The 24,988-nt window shown below is 45.9% G+C and overlaps 1 protein-coding gene across 1 annotated transcript in view; it reads left to right on the forward strand.

Annotated features, from left to right (window-relative positions):
* The window catches only part of ATM (ATM serine/threonine kinase), a 1,586,045-nt gene that overhangs the window by 363,462 nt on the left and 1,197,595 nt on the right, over window positions 1-24,988 (forward strand). The window contains exons 15-16 of the mRNA XM_085621514.1: window positions 20,886-21,011; window positions 21,119-21,208. Coding sequence (XP_085477640.1) covers window positions 20,886-21,011; window positions 21,119-21,208 — 216 coding nt within the window. The remainder of the gene's footprint in view (window positions 1-20,885; window positions 21,012-21,118; window positions 21,209-24,988) is intronic.

Raw genomic sequence — 24,988 nt, forward strand, 5'->3', positions numbered from 1 at the left:
ATTTAGTGTCTTCTCCATCGCCGTGTGTATGTGCACACAACGTAATTGCTTTAAAAGAGCAACGGGACCGGCCGCCTCCTGGATCCATACCAGATCTAACGCCGGGTAAGTGCCTTCCTTGCCTTGCAGTCCCTAATGAGCGGACGCACAGCTTTTTTGCTATTTATACAATGCGTAATTCAGGATAGTTAGGAAAGGCCCTAAACCGCTCTCAGACACGTTTATTCAGAGTTTGACCCGCTGATGTGTCGGCGTTTCACGGCTACAATTTATCTGTAATTTATGTCTTGCCAAGCAGCTCACCCTCTTTTTCCGTGGCTTTCTGGGATTTTTAAATCACAATTCCCACGACCTCCATGTTTTACTCCGCAATTAAGTCTGTTCTCATGTTTGTAAATATATTACTTTCGAACACCCCATGACACTTTTACGATAATATTTGCACGATTAGCTTTCGAGCCTTTTAAGCCTGCAGACAGATTAATAGCACGGACAGTGTCCGTTTATACATCACTTTTTATAGTGAATTGGTACAACATCATATGGCTCACGGCAAAACCGTGTTAAAGATTATGCCTAATGTAACCTCTCATGGCTCCCTCAGATGGGGGAGCCTTGTTTTTCAGCAGTTTTTAACTAGAGCCTCTTTCTGCAGGTTACTAATCAACCGTGTCTGATACCTAGGTGTACATAGGACACCATCCACCTCCACTTTCGGACTGTGGCAACTTCAAACAATTCACAGTGAGTCCCTTTGCGAGGGAGCAGGAATTAGTGTCTGTCTTTACGTTATTAATTCTCTAATAAGACTTCTCTTATCTTTTTCGTCTCTGCCTCTCTTTAGGAGCTCACAGGCCCTTCTTCCAGTGTGGTGCACTGCTGTTCCCACACAGCCTATCAGCCAGTTGAGAAGCAGGCTGTCACTCAGTGTTTTTTTTTTTTGTAGAAGTGTACCGATTATTCAGTCATAGCAAAAAACATTCTGATAATTCTTGGCGGGAACCATTTGAAGACGAAGGGCTTTAGAACTGAGTAAATTTGTTACCCAGAGGTTTACAACAACCTCGCATGAGGGAATATTTAATAATTTCAGAAATTTACAAGACTCCTTCAGGTAATGCTTGGAAACCTGTAACTTTAGCAAATTTCTAGACATGGTCCACAAACATTTTAGTAAAGTTCCACCTCGGAACACCCAGGAGGATGTGGCATAACGGCCAGAGCTGCCAGCTTTGGAAGTGGGGAACTAGGTCTGAATCTCTGGGTCGGCTCAACACCCTGTGATTATGGACAAATCTCTTAATCTCCCCTTGCCTACCAAAAATAGATGTGCACGTGTGCAATGTAACTGGTGCTCATGTAAAGCACTCCAATACCTTTGGGTCAGAGTTCGTGCTATTTAAAACAGCACAAAAAAAGAGATGCGATTTACAAGCACAAAACACAAAAACATTTTCTCCTAATTCCAAAAGGGCTTTACAATTGTGAACATACCTATTTGTGCTTGTGAGTTTCACTTACACATACATGCAAGGATATTTAACAATGAGGCAAACCCTCTGCCCCCCCCCCCCCCCCCAGTGAGTACCATGGAAGACTAAGGATATGTTTTTCCACCATATGGGAAAGGTTACTGGTCTTACTGATGTCTAGTTACAAACAAGAGGTAAAGATTGGTACTTGTAATATTAGAGAAAAAATACTTAATTCTACTTCTTCTCAATAAGCATTAGAAGAACGAAGAAAACTAGAAGAATCTTTTTGCCTTAATTATTTTTTTAATAAGGTCATTCAGTTGTACATAATGTCTTATTGGTTATATATAAGGTAACACAAATACTTATAATACTTTTTTTATTATAACTTTTCAACATGCTGCACAACAGCCATCCTGCTCTACAACATAGCTTATATAGATTGACCAAGCCAATAGCTCTGGCTAAACACTTATATGGTCCCAAAGGCAAGACCTATTGGCAATGCCAATGTTTGTTTTATATAGCACTTGTACACACAAAGCCAGGTAGTGCTACATTTATGATTTTAGTTGGTGTGGCTTTACCTGAAATCCTATGGGAGAGGGTTTACTTTCCTTTTGCATAATACCTTTAGTGTGATAAAGTTGATCAGTGCTACAATTTCACTACTTTGTGTTGAGGGATCATCTGTGCTACTCCATAGTAAATATGGGCTGTGATGTATTCAGGACATGTTTTTGCTGGTACAGCATCAAAATGTGAATTAATAATTAAACACATTTGATTGGTCTATAAGTTAACTTCACTGGTCACTGCCTAGCAGTGCTTAATTTATAAAAATATTAGTGCTAGGGCTTAAGTTATTTCTCATGAGGCCACCACACCAAATGACCCTGCCAGTTCAATCACTACCTCTGTCACACCTAGATGGCCTAGACCAGCTAGTTTCATATACCTTTTTAAAGCATTTGGAATTGTGAAACATTGCCTTGATCCTTTTTTAAAGAAATGTTATTTATTTTACAACAAAGGTCACCACAACGCACAGTAGTTATATAATGAAATAACATATGTGAAACCAGATAGAGAAAGTATTAAAGGCTTTCATGGCAATCCCGATGACACACAGAAAAAAGTCACCTCTACCGATTCCCAGATTTTCACATGTTTCCGAGGGCATTCCTGGGCTTAGTAAATGGGCTCTTACCACACCAGTCCATCATGGAACACCATTCATTAATAGTTAGAAGTGTGGGGATATCCAGCAGCAAGTGAAGTCACGCTTAGCCACGACAATGCCATTTCCCGCCAACCCACGCTCGCCCCTGGGTCTCCCGGCCTCTTCCAGGATACCCAAAAAGGCTCCACAAGGTGAGCAGTCAATGAGCCTCCCCAAAACATCAGAGAGAGTCCTAAATATGGAGCACCTGTATTTAGCATTGACTAGACAGGCCCTCACCACATGGAAGAAGTCACCAACCTTGGCCACGCACCAAGAGCAGGCAGGTGTACGGAGAGCACCCTTCTCTAAATCCGTCTTGGGGTATAATATGCAGTGTTGAGGAATTTGAGTTGAATGAGGCATAAGGTAAAGGGGATGACCAATTCTATCATCCCGCCATTCACTGTCATCAATGTCGCCAAACCAGTGCTACCACTTGGCCCTCAGGGCTCCAAAGGTTTTGGGGAGTTTACAATTAAGGATCGGTATGTTCGCCAATGCTTCCCGGCCCAGCTGCGAGGAGAGGACTTGGGTCTGTAGGTCTGAAAAGGACTTAATATGGGAGCCGCTCCAGACATCTCCCAGGTGAGAGATGCCAATGAGGTCCCAGTAAGTGAATCCCTGTAAGGTGGAGACTTGGGCCATCCAGCGGCCCAGCACAAGAAGGTCGCCTGCGTCAACCTTCTGTCCCATCCAATCTGACTGGTTTGTTGCCAACACAGGAGAGTGGTCCTCTTGGTCTTGTGCAAAGAACAAGAATGTGAAGTGCAATATAAATATTGCAGGATGCCCAGAAGCAAGATTTCCAGAAGAAAAGAAGGGCCATTGGGATCTTCGAACAGCCAGTCATTGACCATGAGGAGTTGTGTGGCTCAAAAGTGTAGTCGAACATCGTACATCTCCATACCACCATCGAAGGCTGATTGAACACAATTCATGAGCACTATTTGCGGAGTCTTATTTACCCACAGAAAGGAGCGTAGCATCCCAGAGAAATTGTTAAACCAAGATTGGGGGATGAAGAGGGGTAAAGTTTGTAGGGATCAAAATAGCCATGGGAGTACAATAATTTTGAAAAGTGCCACTCTTCCCGGGACATTAAGAGGACGGGCTGCCCATTTAGCCAAGTCTCGATGGGACTGACGCAACAGTGGTGTCAAATTTAAGCTCCAATTGAGTTTGGGTTCAAGTGCAATGGTCACCCGTAAATAAGGAAAGCTTAGTCTACAACGAGAATCCAGTCTTCCCAATCAACTACCTCCCGGCCCCTTAGAACACGAACAAGGATTTATTTACCCCACTTAACTTCCTGCCCCAAGGCATCACCATAGTAGCGGAGCATCTGGAGGAGACTGAGTCCTTTAATATGAGGCTGACCGAGGAATGACTTAATGGCCAGAGTAAATAATAATAGGGAGACTTGGCAGCCCTGCCTGGTGTCCCTGCGTATCTCGAAGGGAAAGGATACACCACCATTAACCCGAACTTGTGCCCGGGGATAAACATAGAGCACCCTGACAAAGTATGAGAAACGTGGTCCAAATCCCAGGAAGGAGAGGACCTGTATCACAAAGTTCCAATCAAGAAATCAAATGCTTTCTCAAAATCCATGAGCATAAAAAGGCTGGATCGCAACATAGTACTGATCTTAATTTGTTTTTTTTTAAGTTCGCACCACCATCTTAAAGACCATGAACAATAATTGCTGGTGTTTAGATTTAAGTGCTAGTTCTGAGCACCACAAACACTGGCACAAATTAAGCACTGCTCCTGAGGCAAATTGCAGACAGAACAACCCACAGGCTGTTGTTTCCTTCAATTGGTCAGCCTCTCTATCACTCACGCTGGAACAAATTTGCTAGCATACATAGGTAAACCTTGGTTGCCTTCAAATGTTTATGGCAATGGGGGAGCATGCCACAGTCTTGGGTTAGGTAAAATCAGTAGATAGAGTTACTGTACATCCTGTCAAATGACTCTTGCACAGATTGGACTGTGTGCACCTGTTACCACACAGAGAGTAAAACACAAACCAAGCATGGGCAAATGCAATAGGTCTCAGCAGTCTGAGAGCTATTGGCGTTGTCAGTGTTTTAAGCCATGTTGAATAGCAATGGCATATTAACTTTTCTGATAAACCCTTCTTTTTTTTTTAACACACTTTATTAATGACTTTAACAGTTATGGAATGCAATGTTCATCCTACAGAGGCAGTCTTTTGTTTTTATAGGAAATTACATTATACACATTACATGTAACTTCTGTATGTGTCATTCCTTGAAACATAAAAATCGAGGATAATGATCTCCAGTGGCGTCGCGAATACCAATACAGTAGAGTCCGAATACGTAAAAAGACAATATAAAACGATTATAGTCCAATTAACAAGAAAAACCTATTTAACCATGCCCCCCTCCCTCCCTAGCCCACTCACTCCCTACTCTTGGTCAGTCTTATTTAGGTTTCCATGACAATCATCTATGACGTTAAGATATAGAACTCGAAGGGCAGAAGTGTCCTTAGGTTAGAAAGCATGTGTCTGGGTCTCGAAACCTATAGCTAAAGAGTCACATAACAACCCTGTGTGCTAAAGGGTTGGGGTATTCTGTGGGGGTAATAAGTCGAGTGATTCTAGTTTAAGCAGCATAGCCTCCCAGTCCATCGAGATGGGCTGCTTCCTTAGCCCCCTCTCCTCCTCTCTGCGAAGAGCTGCACTTTCTGCCCTCCCCCACTGAAGCATGTCAGCCTGCCACGTGGACGCCGCGGGACCCCTAGGGGACTTCCATCGCATGGTAAGGGCTCTCACTGCCAAGATAAGGGCCAGGTCTAAAAACCTTAACTGTACTTTCTGCACCTTTGTGCGTCTGCGGAGGCCTATGAGACAATGTAGTGCGTCGTCCGGGATAGGGATTTGTGTGACTTTACTCATAGCGCATCGGACTCCTACTCAGTAGTCACTAAGGCAGGGACAGGACCACAGCATATGGAGGAAGCCTGCCTCATCTCCCTTACAGCGGGGGCAATGATGCGGGGATTCTGGGAACATGCGATGAATCCTCCCAGGGGTAAGGTATGCTCTATGGAGGATCATCATCTGAATAAACTTCAGTCTCGCGTTACGTGATACTTTTTTGGGGTGTTCAATCATACATTCCCAGGCTTTATCAGTAAGTTCAATATTGGAGTCCTCGGACCAGCGCGCCCTAAGGGCCGTGAGTGTGACTGCTGCATGTGTTCGGATCCCGGTATATAACCATCGGACCAAGTGTCCACCATTTCCCATTTAATACAAGAGATGTACTAGATTATGTTGTGGAGGTTCACTCCCCTGTGGGGCCCAGGCGCATCTAATATAGTGGGACACAGTAGCGTGTAACAAATATAAGCGTAGTGGTGTACCTGTAGACTGCCGGAAAAGATCGTGGTCTAACATGGTACCATCGCCGAAGAAAGCACCGATGTCTTCTACCCCAGTGTCTGCCCATTACCGCAACCTGGTTTTTGTGAGTCTACCTTGTGGTGTGGGGATCCCCAAGAGGGCAATATTCGGTGCGTAAGGGGTCGCTGGGGAGGTGTATGATAATGCCTTTCTCCAGCATTGTAAAGCTGTCGTCAATAGGGCAGTGCTATCCGCAGGGATCTTTGCCGAGGCAATAGTAAGGAGTGCAGCTCACCCCGGTCTAATCTATGGGGTGTAAATCCAATCTCCTGCAGATTTTTCCCCGCAGTCCAGTACGATAACCACTGGAGCTGAATGGCGTAGTAGTAGGCCCTGACGTCGGGGACTCCCAGACCGCCACTTCGGGTATTCAGTTGAAGCTTCCACAGGCTCATTCGTCTGCGACCTGTGCCCCAGATGAGATGTACCAGTATAGTATTCAGTGTGTTAAAAATGGACAGTGGGAGAACGACGGGCACATTTACAAAGTAATATAAAAGGCGAGGTAATAGCACCATCTTCGAGATGGCGACTCTCCCCATCACCGATAAAGGTAGCGATGACCAGGAGACCACACTGGCGCGCAGGGCCGTTATTGCTCGCCCAATGTTGCCGTTAATTTGATCTGTCTGCGTTCGGTATACATGAATGCCCAAATATTTAAAGGTGGTGGGGGCCACTGGTAGTGTGTAGTCACCAAACTGCAGGGTATTTGGGTATAGTGTTTCACGGAAGAAATAGGCGGTAGATTTCCCAGGGTTTATAGCCAGACATAAAAGGCGTTCAAAGTTGGCAAACATCTCGGGAAGAGGGGTATTAGCCGCTGTCAGATCTCGTTAATACAGGAGTATGTCATCTGCGTAAATGGATAGTAAGTGGTCTGTACCAATAATGGGGATGCCGAGTTGGTCCGCCGTGCCTCTTGAGTGCTATAGCCAGGGGCTCAAGCGCGAGCACAAATAGTAGCGGAGACAGTGGGTACCCTTGTCTGGTACCCCTATAGATAGAATATTGATCTGAGATGTAACAGCCTGTGCGTGCTCTGGCTGTAGGGGATGTATATAATAGGCGAACCCATTTGAGATACATGTCCGGGAACCCAAAACGCTGCAGAGTCGCAAACATAAAGTCCCAAGAAAGGGAATCAAAAGCCTGCCTGAGGTCTAATGCTATGCAGCCCGCAAACTGGTACGCAGGCGGAGCAGCCGTCATTACGTAGTGTAACCGTCTGTTATTAAGGGAAGTGCTACGGTTCGGTAAAAACCCGCATTGATCATTGTGTATGAGTTTATTAAGGTGTGGCTGTATACGATTAGCGAGGGCCTTACTTAAGATTTTATATTCTGTAGCTAGCAGGGAGAGGAGTCTATAATTAGACAGCTCTAAACCGTCCCGACCTAGTTTGGTTATCGATGTGACCAGTGCTTGCATGGTGGAATGTGTGATAAACCCTTCTTAGTGCCTACTATAAATCCCCAACATGAAAGTATGAACTTGTTTACATTTTCTTTTATTTCACTTAATCTGTTTTCTTAAGCTCGAAATGTAGCTCAGTGGGCTGAAACGTACTGCAAAGGTGTGCCTTAAACCTGTAGGTGACAAGTTCGATTTCAGAGCAGAACAACTAAGTACTCAACAGGTTCCCAGGTCAATGTGTATAGTACCTACCCACAGCACTAGATTTGGTGAGTCGTGTGTGCATATTCATCTGCTTGCAGTGGGAACTGCCACTTTCAGGCAGGGTGTTAGCTGCTGCTTTGCACTCTGCAACGGCCTTCTGCATGGCTTCCCGGACGAGTTTGACCTCAGTCACAAACAAGAACAAGTTTTTTTTAAAACTGTTTGTTCTTAAAAACCTAAAAATAGTGGAAACTTTTTGAAGCAACTGGACAATGTAACTTTGGCTCCGTATAATGCATAACATCTCAGCGTAGTATCCCATGGGAAAGGTTTTGATGGTCGCTGCATCGTAAAGTGAACGAAGGCTACAGTCTGCTGAGCTTGAAGCCATGGAGGAACACATGGCTGGTTAAAGGGGGAGATTTCGCGAAAACGTCAACATGCACGGATGACGGTTTGGGGATGGCACCCGAATGTGTAACTTTATTTCGAAAGCTCTTTTCAGCCGGTTCCTACGACATTGGCTCTAGCCAGGGATGTTGCACAACATCAGGAATTTGGACAGCACAGCACTTTAGCTCCTATTGGGAAAGTTCAGCCCCTGAAGCAGTAGAGCTGCAAGTGTTGCTGTGTCTTGAAACATACCAGTCTACAATCCAAGCATGTCAATGCAGACAGGACAAATCCATTCCTTGCACTATGGATACGATGACTGACCAGCTTTGGGATTTTTTAGACTCCAGCTGAAGTGGATTGACAACCATTACTCTGGAGAATAGAATTATTTCAGATAACTGATGCTGCCCCTGCCCTTCTGTGTAAATTAGGGCTCTGTGGGGCTTTTGCAATAATTAAAACAATGTTATTTTATTTTTTATATATCTTTTTGCATTTCAATTCCAATGGAGAGTTTAGACCATGACATTTATTAGGGTTTTCAGCACTTTTACAAGTGTTTTTGAATGCCTGTCTGTTCTGTGCAGACGTTTGCATACGTTTTCACTGTGTTCATTTAAGGAAACATTTTAAGAGCCCCTTGAGCCTAACGTTTTCTGAGAATTGTGCATAGTTGCTATGTGCAGTTTGAGTCTTTTAGGACGAAACATCTAACCTTCACTTGCTGCGTGCCCGAGTATTGCATAACCCACAAATGTGTCTATTATTAAATTCACTTTTTCCTTCTATTTAATTTGGGACCGTGCCCAAAGGCTCTAGAGATGATAAACCAAAAATGTAACTGTTGGTCATCATGTAAAGCGCCCCATACCTTCCGGTCGGTTCCAGTATGCACTACTTAAAAATGCAAACAAAAGGAATAGTACCTCAGTTACAGTCAGAGAAAGAAAAGTAAACCGGCACCCTCAGAAAACACTGTCTCACATTTGACCTCGGTCTTTGAATGCACAGCAAATGTGACGTGAGTAGAACAAGATTTACAGGCCTGTTTACAGAAACTGAGCTTCCGGAAGAATACGGAAAGAGGCAACAGCAAACGGAGCGAGTGAAAATATGAGTGCACGTGTGATGTGCTCAAAACAAAGAAGGTCCTAAAATGGTCATAAATCGGGAGCAGTGGATGGATACTACTTGGTCCATGCTTTTGGGGAGGGCTAAATACAAAAAGAGGCATGACACATGCATGCCATGGACAAATGGGGAGAAAGAATATGAGAGGGAAGATGGAGCCAGCAAATGGGAAGCCTATCGGCGGCTGAAGCCCGCATATTGAATAAAACAGTCTCTTCGAGACCACGCATGCGCTGTCTAGCCGAGACCTAAAAAGTGATTTATGGAAATGCTTCAGTCAATCTGAACTGTGAACTTGCTCTCCTTATCACTTGTGGCATTGGAGAAACCACCTCCGGGGAAGCTGGACGATATTTATAAAGTGCACTGCACAAGGCGTTATTTGCGCCGTTCAAAATAAGGATAAGAAATACTAATGATTCATACGTGTACACGGATGGAATAAGTTAGACTCCTCTATTTTGTACTGACATTGGCAAGCAGCTCGCAGAGTTTTGCACCATTGGAAAGTAACTTAATTGTGAGAATTATTATCTATTGAGGTCATGACAGGACTGGATTTTCCCTTGACCAAAAATAATATTCTTTTTGCCCTGAAGAAGTCAGTTTTTTAGTGGACGAAACGCATTGGCTGGTATCTGAAAGAAACACGTTAGTTAGATTCCTCAACTTAGAATATCCCCAGGCGTCAGACTGGATCCGGAAGATTTTTCGTCAGCAATACCCATTGCACGTCGCTAGGCGTCGTCTGCGGCTCTGCGTCCGTCGTCGGCGTCGTGCGCCGGAATGACGTCGTCGGAGTACTTAGACGCCGCCCTCGCGCGCTGACGTCAGTTCTTCTTTTTCCGCGCCAGTAAGCGCAGATCCGGGAGATCTACCCCTTTTAGTCTTTTTTGACTAAGTTTTTTTATCCTTTTTGATCTTGTCTCGACTCCGGTGCCGGTAGGATGCCTGGTTTTAAAGCCTGTGCTGACTGCAACCGCTTGATGTCGGTTACGGATCATCACCGCCGGTGCCTTTACTGTTTGGGCCTCGACCACGACGCGGAGTCGTGTTCGGACTGCAAGGCCCTGACCTTGAAGGCTAGACGGGAGCGGTCCCGTAAGCTTCTCGAGCTTCGCCACTCGGCTCCGCGCCCCTCTCGATCCCGGTCCAGGAGGAGGTCCAAGGATCGGTCGCGGAGCCGCAGCCGACGTCATCATCGATCGTCTGGCTCCAAGTCTTCGGGTAAGTCGAAGCACTCCAAGAAGTCCAAGAGGCGACACCGCTCTTCGGACTCCCCTCGCCGGTCGCGCGACTCGGCCGAGGGTCAGGGTGGTTCCACCCACGCGGCTCCAGCGGAGCCGCAGGCGCCGCGCAAGTCCCCTTACCCGCCGGTCCCTGGGGCTGACGCGACGCCGGCGGAAGTCAGTGCCTTCCTCTCGGCCATGAGGAACCTGGCTCCGCCGTCGACGCCCGCTGGCGCGCCTTCGGGCCCCGCGGACCCGACTGGGCAACCTTGCATGCCGGCGGCTCCGGCCCCGGCGCCGGTTCCGGCCTCGACGCCGCAAGTGCCCGAGGGACTCGTCCCCGTCGACGCCGGTCGACCTCGTCACGCCTCCTCCGCCGGCGTTGACACCGGTTCCACCTCCGACACCAGCTCCGCTCTGCGTCGTGCCCCAGTTCTGCCCCGCTCCGGACCCGGCGCAGTTACGGCGTCGATGGACGCCGCGTACGGAGCCGCTGGAGACACATTATGTCTATCGTCCGGCTCCGATCCTTCCTCCTGTTTACCAGGAATCGGATGATGGGGGCGAATGGGAGGGGTCCGAGGATCCTATGGCCGTTCAGGCTCAGCTGTCACAGGACTGGGCAGATGAACTGGGGGAGGCCAGTGGTCTGGATACCTCACCAGACACTGGATTCATCTCTCCTCCGACTGTGGCTTCGGAGGAGGGTGCTGCTTTCTCTGTGGTGCTGCGCAAGGTGGCCGCAGCCCTTGGGCTCGAGCTACCTGCCGTGGCTGTGAGAACTAACGTCCTCACTGAGGTGCTTCAGTCTGCAGCAAGCTCCACTGAGCCTCTGCTGCAATTCAATGAGGCCCTCATTGACGTTCTGCAGGGCACCTGGTCCAAGCCCTCCACAGTTCCTCCTGTGGACAGGAACGTCGCCAGGCGCCACCGCCCTGCTCCGGGCGACCCCAGTTTTCTGTCCCAACACCCTACCCCCGAGAGCCTGGTTATCCAGGCTTCTACCTCCCAATCCTCCTTCCCGACCGCTCCGCCGGACCGGGATTCCAAGAGACTGGAACAGTTTGGCAAAAAGCTGTTCTCCTCCCTTAGTTTGGGCCTGCGGTCCTTGAACACCGCCTGTCTTTTGGACCATTATTCCCACTCTCTGTGGGATACGGTGGAGGACGTGCTGCCCCTGTGTCCGGAGGAGGTCCAGACACGACTTACCCAGGCTCTGGCCGATGTGAGGGATGCAGCGCGACATGCTATCAGATGTGGGCTTGACACTACGGACTCGCTGGGTAGGGCGATTTCTACCACGGTAGCGCTTAGACGTCACGCCTGGCTGCGGTCCACGTCCTTTTCGGGAGATGTCCAGAGCACTCTCATGGACATGCCCTTTGATGGCACTCGCCTTTTTGGTGAGAAAGCGGACAGTGCGCTGAATCGCTTTAAGGACTCCCGGGCTACGGCCAAGTCCTTGGGCCTCTCGGCCCCGCGGTCGCAAACTTCCGCCTTTCGCCCCTTTCGTGGCCAAGGAAGGGGTGCCTCCTCACGTCCGTCTAGCCACCAGCCGCAGAACCAACCTGCGCGCGGTCGTGGACGTGGTTTCCGCCGAGGCGGTTCTGGAGGACGACGCGGTCAGCCCTCTTCCACCCCGGCAGCATCCGCCTCAAAGCCTTCCTAGTCCGAGCTTTCAGGCCCATTCCACGCCAGTGGGCGGCAGAGTTCGCCATCACCTGCTCCACTGGCGGTCCATCACATCGGACAGGTGGGTGCTGCAAATCGTCCGAAGGGGCTACTCCCTCCCCTTCGAGACGACCCCTCCAGCCATGCCACCGCAGCACCACCGTACCTCGGGGGATCATTTGAATCTTCTCCACGAGGAAGTTTCGGCCCTCTTGGCCAAGGGGGCCGTCGAGCACGTTCCGAGCCCAGAAGTAGGTCGTGGTTGTTATTCCCACTACTTTCTGGTTCCCAAGAAGGGCAAAGGGGGCCTACGCCTTATCTTGGACCTCCGGAATGTCAATGCCTTCCTCCGGAAGGAAAGGTTCAAGATGTTAACTTTGGCTCAGGTTCTAGCTGCAGTGGGGAGAGCCTTGGTTAGATCTATTCGCCACCGAAGAGAACGCGCAATGTCCGCAGTTCTGCTCGTTGGAATTTCCAAGGCGGCACTCGCTCGGCGACGCTTTTCGTCACGAGTGGAGTTGCGGTCTGTTGTACGCCTTTCCGCCTATACCACTTCTGCCCAGAGTGCTGAAGAAGATCAGGCACGACCGGGCCCAAGTCATCTTGGTGGCCCCGGATTGGGCACGAAGGTACTGGTATCCCGAGCTACTCAGTATGTTGACCGATCCTCCGATACGTCTGCCCCTTCGGGAGGATCTTCTGTCGCAGCAGCAGGGGACGGTCCTACACCCGAACCTGTCCAGCCTCCACCTCCATGCGTGGAGATTGAGCGGCGGCAGTTGATGCCATTTGACTTGCCTCCTGAAGTCTGTGATATCATTCTGGCAGCCAGGCGTCCCTCCACAAAGACGGTATACGCCTGCCGGTGGAACAAATTTGTGGCATGGTGCACTGCAAAGGCTGTGGATCCCCTTTCCGCCCCTCTTTCTGAGGTCCTCCTCTTTCTTTGGCCCGGCAGGGCTCTGCCCTGGGCACCTTGAAAGGTTATCTTGCTGCCATCTCTGCTTTCTTGCGGCTTCCTGATCAGCCTTCTCTTTTCAAGTCCCCTGTAGTTACACGCTTTCTAAAAGGCATTACTCACACGTTCCCTCCTGTCCCTTTTGTAATGCCTCAGTGGGACTTGAATCTTGTTCTCACATTTCTAATGTGCACTCCCTTTGAGCCTCTTCATAATTGTTCTCTTCGTCTGCTGATGCTTAAGACTGCGTTTCTGGTAGCCATCACCTCGGCTAGACGGGTGAGTGAGCTCCAGGCTTTATCATCAAAGCCTCCTTTTCTCTCTGTTCATCCGGACAAGGTTGTCCTTCGGCCTCGTCCCTCCTTTCTTCCGAAAGTGGTGACCCCCTTTCATCTTGGGCAGTCTGTCACCTTGCCCACCTTCTTTCCGCCTCCGCATCCTTCCAAAGAGGAAGAGAGGCTCCACCGTCTGGACCCAAAACGTGCGCTCTCCTTTTATCTGGACCGCACAAAGCAGTTCCGGGTGGACGGCCAACTTTTCGTTGGATACGTGGGTGCTAAGAAGGGGAAAGCTGTGCACAAACGGACCATCTCTCGGTGGGTCGTTTTGTGCATCAAAATTTGTTATTCCTTGGCAAAAAAGGACCCTCCTGTTGGGCTGCGCGCCCATTCTACTCGGGCCACGGCGGCTACTACTGCTTTGGGACGGGGTGTCCCTTTGCAGGACATCTGTCAGGCGGCAACGTGGGCTTCGCTACACACGTTTGCCAGGCATTATTGCCTTGACAGCCAAGTCCGGAGGGATGGCTTCTTTGGCCGTTCTGTCCTCCAGGACTTTCTGGTGTGATCTTGGTTCGCAGACCCACCACCGGGGATGGTATTGCTTGGGTATCTATTCTAAGGTGAGGAATCTAACTAACGTGTTTCTTTCAGATGAACAAGTTACTTACCTTCGGTAACGATGTATCTGTAAGAAACATTAGTTAGTTAGATTCCTCACCGACCCACCCATCCTCCCCGTTCTGCGAACTGACATCTAGGGTTAAGGCTATCCCTTTCAGGGCCCTAGAATTTTTTGGCACCAGTGTCGGTATCTTGCATGGCTCTGCGTTCCTGGCGCGGAAGGCTATGTACAAGAACTGACGTCAGCGCGCGAGGGCGGCGTCTAAGTACTCCGACGGCGTCATTCCGGCGCACGACGCTGACGACGGACGCGGAGCCGCAGACGACGCCTAGCGACGCGCAAGGGGTATTGCTGACGAAAAATCTTCCGGATCCAGTCTGACGCCTGGGGATATTTTAAGGTGAGGAATCTAACTAATGTTTCTTACAGATACATCGTTACCGAAGGTAAGTAACTTGTTCTTTAAGAACACTTATAAGAAGCAAAAATAAAAAAAGAAGAACCACCTTATTGTACTGTCCAGATTTCATAAACATCTGCTTCCAAGCAACATTTGTGCTTAATACCTGGTTGTATGTGGTGCACCCCTGGACTTTGTTTCTGAATCTATTTCCCCACAGGGAGGGGAGCACCTTTTTTGGGTAGAGGGTGCATACAGGGTTGTGCACACTAGACATGAAGCACTGTCAAATTTGTGAAATATAGGGTTATAACTGTGTGGGAGCTGTGTCTTGTCTGAGGTCCAATGCCCTTTTTTGCATTGTTTGTGATTGCTCTACACTTGTTCCATAATTTTTCCGCATTTCTCAGCTAATAAAAGCGAGGATCAACCATATGGAAATTTGTCTTGGTACTATACTGAAAGGACGACTCCTATCCAACTGAACAAGACCACAGGATCCCCACTCTTTTGCATATGGACATCTAAATGAACAGCACCTTCTTGAGATTGTACACTACCCTATGCTGTTGAAGAGCTTCTATGGATGGATACTTTTATCTGCAGATTCTTCATCTTTTGAATAATCCCCCAGGTGCCAGATTGTCCTGTAGATCTTTTCTCCATAGCTCTACCTGACATTGAGAAGCGCTGGCTTTCCCTTTCACCTTGCCCACTCCATATAGTGCCCCCATTATCATGCCGACGTCTGTTTCTTTTCGGTTTATTCCACACCAGTGAGACAGCACAATGAGATTGTCATTGGGTAAGATATATAGTGCAACAATTTAAAATTCAAAACACAATATTTCTGACCCATAACCATCCATCTCAGGGGAGATCGGAAGAATCAGTGACAATCTGCAAGTAGAGAATCCTTCAGAAATGTAGTTACCAAAGGTAAGTAACAATTTTTTCTGATGGATTCTTCTACCTCTACATCCCTCACTTCTTAAATGAATTCCCAGGCAATACCCACCTATGGGTTGGAAGGACTAGGTGGATGGTTATGCCTCGAAGTCCCGTAATGCAGATCGGGAAAAATGTCCTTCCTCCTTGTTTCAGAATCCAAGCAATATTTCATATCGAAGGTGTGAACAAATGACCAAGTGACCGCTCAGTAGATGTCATCTACAACAAGCATTGGCATAGCCAATAGGTCTCGCTTTTGGGACCTTATAAGTATTTAGTTTTGCAGCACAATATTCTTGGTGCAACAACATCAGCTGTTGAAGGGCTAAACCTTGTACCTTATAAGTGTTTAGCCATGCAACAGTTGATGTTGTTGCACCAAGGATATTGTGCTGAAGTTATCCAGCACAATATCAAAGTGACAAAAAGAGCGGTAAACAGAAAAGAGCATATATGGAGAGAGGGGACCCGATAAAGTCAAAAGGTGAGATAGTCGCTGATGGGGGGAGGGTACAGGGTAGAGGTGCAGGTAGAAAGAAAATAGATTGAAGGAGAGGCGACTGGGGCAGGCAGAGCAAGCTCAGTGTGGCTCTCAAGAAGAAGGTGGGAGGAAAGAGAGGAAGGAATGCGAGACAGGAATGGAGGGATGAGACAGACGGGGCAAGGGGGTGAAAGATTGAGATAAAGGAGCAAAATAGAGAAAGATTGAGGCAGAGTAAAAATGAAAGGTAAACGGAGTGGGAAGGGAGCTGGCCAGTGAGAAAGAGTGAGGTGAAATTCGAAGGCAGTAGAGGAAAAAAGGGAGTGTTTATGAAGGAAGCAGAACGAGAGAGGGATGAGAGCGAGTGAGACAGAGAGACACTAATCTGTGTGCACCATCTGACTTAATAGAGGGAAGGATATGTGGCACGTGTTTTTACACATTTCCTAAATACACAGGCAATATGCCTAGGTGAGAAGATTGCTGAACTGTAAGCAAAAGGTATTGCATTAAAGGTACAGCAAAGCCCAAGCAAATCTTTATGATTTGATAGCCTAGGTTCTGTGTAGTCATAGGGGGGGTTTAAGGAGCTGTTGTGTCTGCCGTGACTGGCAGTTGTTAGGGGCACTGGGTTATCGGATGGCTTAATAAAGTGACTTACGAATGCGGGCATTTTGGTGTGAATATATTACATTACAATGTAAAAACAAACCATGCATTTCACCTGAATTCCGAGTACCTGCAGCAGTGAAAGATAAACCGGTCCTTACCTCGTGTTGTGCCCCATACAAGCAGGCAGCAACCAAAGGCGTTCCTTTACTGCATGACACTCTTCACTAGGCTCGAAAGCATCTGACATGAGCAAAGATCTACGTTTAGATTCCACCCTGACAAGCGCATTTATCAAGTTATTTCGATTTCATATAGTGCGTGCCAGTTTTTAAGTGCCACCAATTATAAGACGCGTAACTTAGATTTAGTGGAGGATTCATTACTTGCAAATGCAAACTCTAAGATGTGCGTGGCTAGCGGGCGCCATGTTAATAAGTAAGTATTCGGCAGCTGTGTACATTAAAGGTATTGCGTGGCTGTGAATGAAGCGGGCACCATATTAATAAATAAGCACCACCGGTATGAGGAACACTGCAGTAGAAGCAGACTTATGGGGGTTACAGCAAAACCAATTGTGAGATGCCAGCTTGGTGAAGACAAGGAAAGCACTGGCTTCAAATGCGCTTTGACGCCTCGACATTCCTCTATAATGATAAAGTATTGATGGCTTGTTTTTAAACAGAGCTTTATACGTGTGCGCATGTCTGCAATAATTGCCTATTTAACAAGCATTGGCTGCGCGGCCGTGCAAGTGACGTGGCAGCGAAAGTAAAAAGTGATCGCGGGCTGTAAGGGTGCCCATGAGCGATGCACTTAATGACCTATGATGGACGAAAGCCAGATGGCGCCTACGCGCATGCACGCTCGCGTAACCGCTAAGTTGAGGCCAGCAAAAGCGTGTGGTAGCACTTTAAAAACCCACTTACTAAATGTCTCGCAGTGCAGCACATGCGCTGGCTCAGGCGAGACCTAAAAACTCCCCTACCCAAGGCAGACTTGGAGGACTTGGCTTTTATAGAATGAGACTAGTGCCCTCTGGTGGATCTTTGTGAACCATGGCATAGCAGATCTTGTTTCATAATATGATCCATCTGGATGAAGCCCTTTTGTGCTCTGTTTTCCATTTCTTGTGACCTTCTTTTCACTTGAAAAGCTGGTTTTCCTCCTCGTGTAAGCCCTTTTTTGTGATCAATATAAACACGTTTGCCATTTTATGGTCCAGTCTTTGCAACCTCTTCCTCTTATTGGCAGGGTGAGGTGGGTGGTAGACAGCAGTGTGGTTGATTGACTCAGATGGAAGGAGTCACCACCTTTGGGAGGAAAGCAGCTCCGGTTCTGAGGATAAACTTGTCAGGTTAGAAAGTGGTGGATGGTAGCTTGACAAGGGTGCTTGCACTTCATTGACATGCCTGGCAGATGTGATGGCGAAAGAAAAACTGTCTTACTGATTAAAAGACATAACAACAGTAAAGAGTCTCAAGCAGAGCCCTTGCCAAAAAAGTGCTAACCAAATTTAAATCCCATTGCGGAATAATGGAGAGAGTGGGAGGAAACAAATTGGTCAGACCTTTCAAGAACTGCAAAACAATGCCAGACCTGATGCGGTAGACAAAGCTAACTTCCATCATTCTTCTTGCATATTATTAGTGAGAGCTCAGACCCAATAATTCTTACAATGGGAACGAGACGAGGATGTTTACTCTTGCCATCAATTTCTGCACTAATTGTAGAGCCACCTTGACAGAAAATGATCGGCACCCGGAGATTAAAGGCATAGCCATTAAAGAAAAGCAAAAGAGTCACTTTATCGCAGATGATGCAATGTGTTTTCTGTCCCACCCAGCCTCTTTGCTCCCAGTCCTGAAAGAAAAGCTTCTCAAATTTCAAGCTGGAAGGGGTAGTCAAGGACACTAGGATTATTGTTGCAATGAACGGGTTTAAATGTACCCCTAAATGCATCGAATATCTAAGTATAATTCTCCCACCCATCACTCAATAACTGTATGACTGTAATATTCCATCCATATTGGATACATTGTACGACGATTTGTATTGCTAAGGAGGATTAATTATTCAAAAATGAATTTCATGCTCAGATTGCTTTACCGTGCCCAGATTGCTTTTGAAATGTGTTCATAGAAAACTCTGGAAAACAAGACATTATGGGTATCTAGAGCCACTCTTTACAAATGACTTTGTAAGGGCGGGCTGGGTGGACTAAGTAGACCTAGATATATACTTGCTTTCGCAAATAACAGTGCCACCATGTTGATGCTCCCTAATAGTAGATAAACCAGGCATGATATTAGGAAATCATCTGTGATTGCTCCTAAGAACACATCAGATTCAAGAACACTACTATATTGGAACAAATCAGTTAAAACTAAAAAAAAAAATCCCATCCTACCTTTCTTGCTCAACTCTAATCATAGGTAATCCTGACTTTGAACCAGGAATGAGCAACAAAGGTTTTACGCAATAATCAAGGGGGATCATACCTCCAGCTCATGTGCTGCCAAAAATAGTGAACAGTGCACAAATTACTTTTTAGGTTGAAAAGATATTTTCAAGAATCACAGAACCTCTACACTGGGCACTCCAACCACGAGTCAAAGAGGGGGAAACTGAAAGCACTGGATCCACCTACACTGAGCAGGTGGTGGACTAACATATGAAACTCATGCAGATGGAAAAATAATGGAGATTGAATGCCACAAGTCTACAATGGGACCCTCCACCAAATTTGTTTCAGGAAGCAGGTATAATTCCACCTTCAGATTGAAATTGGGGTGAACATTAGGGGTGGGCGGAATTTGCGAAAGTGACTTTCGCAAATTATCGCGAAAATGTTAAAAATCTCCGCAAACACGCGGAAATATCGCGAAGATGCGGAAGTTTTTTTCCCGCCCGTTCGTGGTATTTTCTGCGTGGTCGCGGCTCGCCAATTTACCCATGCGGTTGCTCACGGGCGCGGCCATCTTGTTTTCACTCTTCTCGCGGTGCATGATCGCGAGAAGAAAGACGTGATCGCGCGACCAATGACATTACTGCGGGCGCGAACTGTCGCGAGACAGCGCAAATGGCTACCAACAATCCAACATCTCGTGGAGAACGCGACCGGATCGGGAAAACTTGTCGGCGAACGCGGGGATTCAGGTAAGGCGATCGCGCGCGAGAATGTATTATTTTACAGCGCGAGCAAGAAACAAATTATCGCTAAGCTGCGGAATGCGGAAATTTTGACATTTTCACACTCTCCGCAGAACGCGAAATTGTCAAATTATCGCAATTTCCGCGAGCGGAACGGAAATTTAGCCCAGGCCTAGTGAACATCCAATAGACTGAGAATCTAAATGATATTACTGCACTGATACTGGCATTTTTCGATAAAACTCAAGAGGATAGTGGTTGCTGTTGTTCCTCCAGCTGATATTCACCTTCTTAAATTGTTAAAAAGAAATGTACAAAAAACATCATATAAGCATATTAAATTTGTAGCAAAGTGTGATGTATTTGATAAGTAGTACTTAATGCAGAATATAAAGTATGAATCAATGCCTAATATATATGTCACTCTGGTACTAAAACATAAATACATTTATAAAAAAGTGTGTATTCTTTGGATGGAACAGGTGTGTTAACTTGAGGTGATCATAAACGTATTGATTAGTGCTTGTGCTGGATGTACTTATGATTTTGTGCAGGGGTCTCCAACCGTTTTGTAACAACAGCTTCTTATGTTAAACATTTTTCTGAGCTACTGATGTTATTAGTGTTGTATATACAATGTTACATTAGTGGCCACCCTATGCAAGACTGCCAGTGTTACCTCAGTGCATCAGGAAAGGTTACCATTAGTAATGCAAGAAAGGTTTTATCAACTTGGAATTGAGATATGTTTTGGACATTTAACCATTTTTCTCCAAACATCATCGTATGAGCTCTGAAAATACACACATTTTCATCTTGAATAAGCACTTTTCATTTTTGAAATACATATGTTAATTTATCCAAGCAATATCTCATAATTTAATAGGCTGGTCTTCTCAAAGGCGAGCTACTTACAGGTAGATGGAGAGCTACCAGTGGCTCACGAGCTACTCGTTTGCGAGGCCTTCCTTAGAATAATAAATCAGTAGAGATGTTATCCACATTATCTCTGGAACCATTGATATAGAAGAGTTTAGCTGTACTCTGTTATTACCGTCTCTGAAGATGATATAAAATGTGTGTACCTCAAGTCTGTCTGCTCAAAAAGGAGAGAACTTGTTAAAATGTGTGTTAGAAAAGGTGGAGAATCCAGTGACTAAACATGAGTTCACTTCTCCCTAACCATCACATCCTCATCCGTTTTGATGTGTATTAAAATTGCTCTTTGCTTTTCTCTATTTCAGTCTTTAATGCAGTGTGTTGGAGAAAATGTTTCTCAGTTTAAACTCAAGTCAACTGAGGAACCCAAGATAGTTGCTTTCAAGACTTTGATAACACAGTTACTTAACTGTTTATGCAACTGCCCAAAGGTAAATGCTGTTGTCTAATATTTTTAAAGTATTTTTTTTAACTATGAAATCTTTTGTCTAGACACTGTGACTCTAGTCTTAAAGTTCCACTTTGCTGTTCTTCACAGAGCACCCCGAGCAAAGTTACATCAGATTTGTTTCTCCGACTGCTAACATCAAGACTGTTGAATGACCTTACTGATATCTGCAAGCATTTGGTGAGTACATTGTAGCTTCTTTTTACAATGGGCTGTACAAGCATGTCTTGAAAGGTGTATGTCAAGGAGGAAGAAATATGTGGGATGCTAATTGTTAATATTCGACTTTTAGAATAGGAAGCAAGTGACAGAAGGTACATTGGAAAATAATGCCTAGATGATTCTCAGATTTTAAATTGTGGGCCCTAGCCAGTGCCCAAAGAGCATGTCCTGGTATACATATACATATGGTTAAGTTTTTTTCCCTGCCTGATTCATATAGAAAATCAAGAGTTTGCTGTTCCGTAGGTTTAAATCATCCATGCCATCAATAGACGGTAAAATACTACCGTTTTGCAAAAAGAGACTTAGTGTTAAGTTTCAAATGTTCATGACTTGATGCGCTTTTGAATTGTTCTTGTTAGGTATATTTAGCAACGTTGCATCCTGAGAAAGTGTTTTTCTTTCAATATGTTTTATCACCATTCCAGTCTAAGCAAGCCATCTCAAACTGGGGCAGTTCTGACAATTTTCAGTTTAATTTTCATTATGATCTTTGCACATTAGGTTCATATTCAGTGAGCACATTATGGTGCTTTGGCTTTAGTCCGCATTGTTATTGTGTTGATGCCTTCTGTTTCTTTTATGCCACAGTAAATGGTGGGAAAGGTAAACCTGTGGCCCTTCATCTCTAGCACACATCACATGGATGCAAGAGCTTTGCACTTAGAGTAGGATGTGGCCGGGTATAAGCCTATTTATATTTTGCATTTCAGAATTTGCAAGATCCCCCTGCTTGCTTTATCTGTTTTTGGAGGCCACATTACCTTTGTGCCTCTGGCATTGACACTCTTTTAAGGTATTGTTTCAAGCTTTCATTGAGCTTATATTGAGGTGTTGTTACCCAGCAACATGAATGCTAATTATTTCAATGCCAAGATAATCTCTACAATATCTAGATAGAGAAAACACAAATGTGACTGGTGAAAGATTTCAAAAGTCTCTGCACCTGGAAATCACTTGGGCTGCATTCCAGACCATTGTTTTCTGCCCACTGTTACACTTGAGACCAGCCACATGCAGTTTAGGCATCACCCTACTCTGTTAGAAACAGTATAGCCTGAAATGCTAAACCAGGTCCCTCTGTTTGGGTTCATGTGCTTCTCTGCACTATTTCGGCGTACTTAGGGCTTATCAGTGATCTAAAATTTGGGTTCTGGGGGAGAGTGAGCGTGGTACTCGCTTTTGGGCATACCTGTCACACTTAGGCCTTCATACTGAAGAAAACTGCAGATTTGCATTTGTCTGGTGACTGTATAGTAAAACAGTGGGTGAAAAACGATGGACGGAAATCTTTCTAGCGATCAGTAGTGGCTGATTTTAATTTACGTATTCCTTTTATTACTTTGTTGTTTGTTGCTGTAGATGCTGTTATTGAAACATTTTGCCCATCATGGGTCCCATGTTCATTGTGGTACAGAACTTGAGCTGTACCTCACTGATGAGGCACAAATAAGCAGAAACTGGCTTTAGTTTGTTTGTATTCTGTCTGGTGGGGGATCTGGCCTGCCAATTATGGCTGGTGTTCTTTAGGAGGGATAGGGCTAGACTACTTTACATTAGGCTGGTCTTTGTCTAGAGTGTCAAAGTGGGTGGAAAACAGAAATAGAATGGGCTAGAATATGGACGGAGTGATAACTAGGGGATGAGATAAATTTAAGTATTCCTTAATTAACTGTTGTTTGCTGTTATATCAACTGCAGGCCATTATTGACACCCAGAATCCTTGCTAGAATTAGAGTTATTTTCTACTGTGTGGAGGTTATACTAATTGTTGCGGAAACACCCTCAAGGTTATGGCACAATACACCCAGCATGAAAATTGCCCGATAATGTGTATGAATCACTGCAGCAAAATGCAAATTGTCTTCAAGTTTGTTGTGTTTATATATGATTTGTTTAGCATGAAGCTAAGTACAAAGCATCCGAGTAATGTACAAGAAAAGAAGTTTGCAACAGAGTTGTAGGACTGAGCCTAGATTGTGTAGCCTGGCAGGGTTTAGTCCTGTTTTTGTCCCCAGAAGTTGGTGGGAGTTTGGCACCTATATTGTTGGCTAGGGAGCACTGTCATTTATGAGGGTTGAAGCCGACAGAGATGTGGCAGCTAGCGACCTGTGGACACGGGGTGGCAAGGTCTTTTTTCCTACTTCAGATCTGGTTATCTGAGTATTTTTACATAACAAGAGTATGTTCTTTTGTAATATATAGATGTGGGAGAATAGTGTACATCTCGAGGTAGATTCTGCACCCTTCTTTGTTAAATGTGAACTATCGATCCAAAAATATTACGGCCCAGTAGACTTTATTTTTTAGTTGAAATTTGCCCAATGAATCACATAGTAAATCACTACAACCGTGTTTATACAACAACAAATAGTAAAGACATTACTTACGTTTATTTGTCAAGGTTGGTGAAGGCTGAGTTGTGAACTATGCTGTAAGCTGTGGTTGAGTTTGCTGAGCTAAAGCTCATGAAATGGTGCTTGTTTTGGAAGTAATTCTGGACTTTTAGGTTTGATCCTCAGTGTGAAAAAATAGTGCAACGCATATGGTAGGAGTGATCCGGTTTGAAAGCATTTGTTCGAGGCATATGAGCTGCAGAATACATACTTGTGCATAGATCACCATCTAGTCTTGGGCTCGGATGATTGCAGTTTATCTTGGAAGAAGTCTTTGTAGTCACAAGATAGGTGACTCCTCCCTTGGACGATAGTGCGCATGGGCATCGACTCCATCTTTAGATTGTTTTTTTCCGCCATCGGTTTCAGATGTATTTTTCGGTGCTCCAGTTCGGTACCGTGTTTCCAAACCGTTTCGATGAGCAAACCACCACAACTCTACGGTATTGTTTTATTCGCATGACCTTCAACGCGCTAACTCCAAACTCCTCGATTCCGGTCGTCGACGTGGGCTGCTGGGCCCATCGGCGCCATTCGGGCCTACGGCTAATGGAAAGGACTCCATTTTAAAAATGCCCCCAGTGTGGAGCTAAATTTCCACACAGTGACCACCACAAGGTCTGCAACATTTGCCCCTCGCCAGAGCACGAAGAAAAGGATTGCCAAGCCTGCGCCTCTTTTCGATCTAAAAAGACTATCCGTGATCGCCGGGCTCGACGACACGTTATGGCTCAACAGGCTTCACAGGTGCCACACAACATCTTCGACGAGGGCCCCGATGTTCCAGAGGCCGAAGATTAGGAGGAACTAGACATCGTCTCTCAAGCTGATGACTCCGTCTCCGATGACCACATCACTCCAGGTCAACGAGTGAGTACTAGTGCCCCTACCCCGGCCTCCTTAGAAAAGAAGGCGGCTCCGGTCAAAACTTTGCCTGAAGCCCTTAGTCGAGACCGAGGGAAAACTTCAGAAGCCCTGCCTCCAGGCCCGGCTCCAAAGACAAAGGAAAAGCCTTCTGGCAGCTCAGGACTGAGCAAGCTGCACATCAGTACCTAAAAAACACTTGGTACCGAAATCGTGAATACACCCTACTCCTGTTACGTCCAAAAAGGCCTCCGCATCGAGCTCTTCGGCACCGAAAGACCATAAGGCCTTGGATCTGAACAAACACCGAAAAACTTTGGATCCCAAAAAGATTTTTGACTCATCATCATCATCATCAAAAGTATCTTTATTCGGATATTAAAACATCCAGGAAAAGAACAATATATTTACACATATCATATACAATAATATGAACAATACATCATAAAAAACATTAAGATAAAACATATCTAATGGG

This window comes from Triturus cristatus, chromosome 8 (assembly GCF_964204655.1).
Source record: "Triturus cristatus chromosome 8, aTriCri1.1, whole genome shotgun sequence".
Taxonomy (NCBI): domain Eukaryota; kingdom Metazoa; phylum Chordata; class Amphibia; order Caudata; family Salamandridae; genus Triturus; species Triturus cristatus.